We start from the raw sequence: 4,417 nt of genomic DNA, 5'->3' as shown, positions 1-4,417 counted from the left end.
GCCAGGGCCAAAAAGTGGGAGTGGGTGGGAAGGGGAGTGGGGGGGAGGGTATGGGGGACTTTTGGGATAGCATTGGAAATGTAAATGAGGAAAATACCTAATTAAAAAAAAGACTCATATTATCAGCAGGGCAGTTGTGGCGCAAGCCTTTAATCCCAGCACTTGGGGGCCAGAGGTAGGCGGATTTCTGAGTTCGAGGCCAGCCAGGTCTATAGAGTGAGTTCCAGGACAGCCAGGGCTATACAGAGAAACCCTGTCTCAAAAACTTCCTCCCCCCCAAAAGACTCATATTATCATGAGGATAGGCAAGAAGATCAATGCAAGTCATATATGTTAATTGAAAGAAGCCAGACGCAGATTACTTGTCTGAACTCATTCATAAAATCTTCTTATAGAAGAACTGAACAGACTAGTGATCACTAAAGACTAAAGAGAAATGAGAAGCAGGAATGGCATGGAGGTAAATAAGAGTTACCACAACACAGGTGTGTGGAGAGGGAGGGGCTAATCCTAGTTTTCGACAGCAGAGTATAACCACTGCTTAGTACATATGTGAGATTCTTCAAGCTCTCTAGAGTATGGAATCTACAACCTATAAAAATCACTAACACAAGGATGTGGAAGTGCTCACTACCCTTGTTATATATTCCATGCACATATCAAATTACTTGTAAGCTAACCCATAAGGATGTACAAATATAATGTAACCAACTAAAGAAAAAATGTAAGATGAAGTGGCAGGTATTCACAGGCATGTATGATACAAAATCCAGCTTGCTATTATATCTAAAATAGGCAGAGTCAGCAACTACTCCTCTGCCTCTTCTAGACCCATTAGGCCAGTCTCAGGGGACTTGTGACTGAAGTACTCAATGAACTCTAGGGCCAGAGGCAGTGATGGCTTATGGAGGCAAACCCCATATGGCTCAATGAGCAACTTCTCCCAAATGCCCTAGAAAGTCTAAGTGACACCAGCTCTGTGTCCCATCTTGACCATGGGTAAATACCCTACTCATTAAAATAAGCAGATGCAGTAGGCAGTGATACAGAACAAACAAAATAAAATGAACATCAAAAATGAAATGTGAATACCTTGCTTTCAGCTAATTCTTTTTCCAAATTACATTTTTCTTTGGCTACTTCTTTTTCTGTTTTATTAACCTGCCGAGGTGGAAAAAAAAGAAACAGATCAACTTTTAGAAGACGCAGGTTCTACTATAGCAGATGACAACATCCTATATGCCAATTAATATCTACAGTGCAAAGATAGTACATCCTCTCAGAAAAGGGGTCAACAGGGAATCCCTGAGGCAGAGCAGACTTCACAAATAGCCCTGCAGTTCAAAAGACATGCCTGTATGTCAGATTCTCTCTCTTTCCTCTGACCTCTAAGACAAGGCTGTGTCCTGTTAACTTTTGGTCTCCTGCTCCTTTAGGGCAAACGGGTTTTTAAATTCTGACCCTGTAACTAACAGAAGGATGTGTAAATTATCCATTGACACTATTGATGTGGGAAGAGCATACTGTTACTATTTGGCCTAGACTACTTTACATGCTGGAGAATGCACATTTCTTTACTGGCATATCTGACACACTATTAAAACACAGTTTTGCTTCTGTTCTCACCTCAAAACATCATTCTGTATCTCAACTAGAAGGGAAACCTGCTGCTACCTACCTCCCTCTGAAACCACTCATTCTTCTCCAGCAGAGACTTCTTCTCCTGCAATGATGTTTTCAGTTCACCTTGTAGTCTTGCAATAGTTGATTCCAGAAGTTCTTTTTGGACCACTGTCCTCTTCTCAGCCTCCTGTGATTTCTGAAGACACTGATTGTGCTCAAGAATTAAATGGTCTCTGGAGCAAGAATAAAGAGTCATCAAATTAGCTAAGTCCTACTAGGCCAGAGGGTAAATGTTCTTTTTTTTTTTATTTAGAAATGATTAATTTTCAAGTTTACTAATTTATTGGATTTTCTAATGATAACAAGTTTTAACTGTAGGATAAAAATAACCCAATAAGTTTAAAAATAAACTGACAACAGAACAGATCTCAAGAGTTTTTAGAGGTGTATGTGTGTAAGGAAATATCAGTTCCACTAGAGTTGGAGTCACATGCAATTCATGGTGCTAGAAACTAAACTGGACGCACAGAAATCCTTCCCTGCTGAGCCATCTCTCCAGCCCCAACAGCCCCTCCCCTTCTTTCTTCTGTTTTAACTTTTTTATTATAGTCAACACAATATATATTTTTATACCAATCTTAAAAATGGTGGACATGTTATTCAATGAACATAAATAGACAAAGTCTTTTTGCTTGTTTGTTTGTTTTGTTTTTAGTAGAGCTTAAAACCTTGGCTCTTACTGTGGTACAAACACAAAATAAGAACAATTTTTAGACATTGGAGTTCATTGTAATAAGGCTGTACTTCAATGTCCCTGACATCATCAAAGGATTTTACCTCCATAGAAGCTAAGCTAAGAGTTGACAGTTCTGCTGTGCCAAGGAATGAATGGTAGACACGATTATTTGGATACAGATTTCCTGCTATGTTCAAAGGTATTTGACTTGAGGAATTGTGTTCATTCTTAGCCCACAGGGAACAGGTAACATTCATTTAAGAAATGGTGTGTGTATTGAGATGGTCTATCCATGAGGTCATTCATCAACTGTTTCAATGAACAGTGGCTCTGCTTGGAGGGTGGCACAGACATTAGGTGAGGGTAAGATTCTGGTTCATTGGCTATGATGGTTTTGAAAAGCATTCATCTCAGAAAAAGAATAACTTATAAGGTCCTCTTCAAAATTGATACAATAATTATAAATATCTAGCAAAACGTCTCATACTTTGTTGTTCTCTTACAAGCCACCTCCCAAATTAATTGTCTATTTTTCTTTTGGCTGTACAAATAATTTTAAAATATGTAAGCTGTTCTGAAAACCATAGTATAGTGTAAAAACATCAAATAAACAATTCTACTAATAGATATTAGAAGCATGATTTCAAGACCATTATGTGGCACACAACATGACCCTGCCATGTACAAACAAGCAGAGTATGTATATTGATTGTACATTATTGGACCTATTTCTCCATTTACCAAATTAGAGAGACCACATGGTAACAGCCAACACATTTCTAGTTCCTCAGTATTTTTTAATTTCAATCGATGCAGATAAGTTGGTAATATTAATCTTCATATTAGGAGATATTAAGGAAAAGTGATTGTTACTCCCTGTTATTTTTGTTGTTATAGGTGGAATTATGTTTGTGTGTGTTTGCTGAGAGATTACTTTCTTCCTTTTCTAGAGTGTAGTTTTGCTACTTGTGTTGGGGTTTCCAATTTATTATCCACTGTAGGGCTGGATTTGTGGAAAGATATTGTGTAAATTTGGTTTTGTCATGGAATATCCTGGTTTCTCGGTCTATGGTAATTGACAGTTTTGCTGGGTATAGTAGCCTGGGCTGGCATTTGTGTTCTCTTAGGGTCTGTATGACATCTGCCTAGGATCTTCTAGCTTTTATAGTCTGGTGAGAAGTCTAGTGTAATTCTGATAGGACTGCCTTTACATGTTACTTAACCTTTTTCCCTACAACTTTTAAAATTCTTTCTTTGTTTAGTGCATTTGGTGTTTTGATTATTATGTGATGGGAGGAATCTTTTTTCTGGTCCAGTTGATTTGGAGTTCTGTACATTCATGAGCATCTCTTTCTTTAGGTTAGGGAAGTTTTCTTCTATAATTTTGTTGAAGATATATACTGGCCCTTTAAGGTGGGAATATTCAATCTCTTCTATACCTATCATACTTAGGTTTGGTCTTCTTGTGTCCTAGACTTCCTGGATGTTTTGGGTTAGGAGCTTTTTGCTATTTGTGTTTTGACTGATGTGTCCATGTTTTGTTTGTTTGTTGGGTTTTTTTTTTTGTTTTTTTTGAGATTATATGTTTCTTTTTTTTTTGGTTTGACCTGGATATTTTTTTTAATTAGGTACTTTCTTCATTCATATCTCCAGTGCTATCCCAAAAGTCCCCCACACCCTCCCCAACCCACTCCCCCACCCACCCACTCACACTTCCCAGCCCTGGCATTCCCCTGCACTGAGGCATATAAAGTCTGCACGACCAATGGGCCTCTCTTTCCACTGATGGCCGACTAGAAATTTGTCCATTTTGTCCACCTTTTCCAGTTTTGTTGAGTATAGCCTTTTGTAGAAGGATCTGATGGTGTTTTGGATTTCTTCAGGATCTGTTGTTATGTCCCCCTTTTCATTTGTGATTTTCTTAATTAGGATGCTGTCCCTGTGCCCTCTAGTTAGTCTGGTTAAGGGTTTATCTATCTTGTTGATTTTCTCACAGAACCAGCTCCTTGTTTGGTTGATTCTCTGAATAGTTCTTCTTGTTTCCACTTGGTTGATTTC

At 38.3% G+C, this 4,417-nt stretch overlaps 1 protein-coding gene across 8 annotated transcripts in view; it reads right to left on the bottom strand.

Moving 5' to 3' along the window:
• Ccdc150 (coiled-coil domain containing 150) overlaps nt 1-4,417 on the bottom strand; it is a 98,632-nt gene that overhangs the window by 55,308 nt on the left and 38,907 nt on the right. For all 8 annotated transcript variants that reach the window (XR_002378901.2, XR_002378903.1, XR_002378905.1 and 5 more), the window contains 2 exons: nt 1,679-1,856; nt 1,093-1,161 (listed from right to left, as the gene is read on the bottom strand). Coding sequence is in view for 4 of the 8 variants with exons in the window: in XM_021173989.1 (XP_021029648.1) it covers nt 1,093-1,161; nt 1,679-1,856 (247 nt within the window). In the remaining 4 variants the exon portion in view is untranslated. The remainder of the gene's footprint in view (nt 1-1,092; nt 1,162-1,678; nt 1,857-4,417) is intronic.

The sequence above is a fragment of the Mus caroli genome, chromosome 1 (assembly GCF_900094665.2).
Source record: "Mus caroli chromosome 1, CAROLI_EIJ_v1.1, whole genome shotgun sequence".
Classification (NCBI taxonomy): Eukaryota; Metazoa; Chordata; class Mammalia; order Rodentia; family Muridae; genus Mus; species Mus caroli.
Note: the sequence above shows the minus strand (reverse complement) of the source record. Positions and strands in the feature narration are given on the sequence as shown.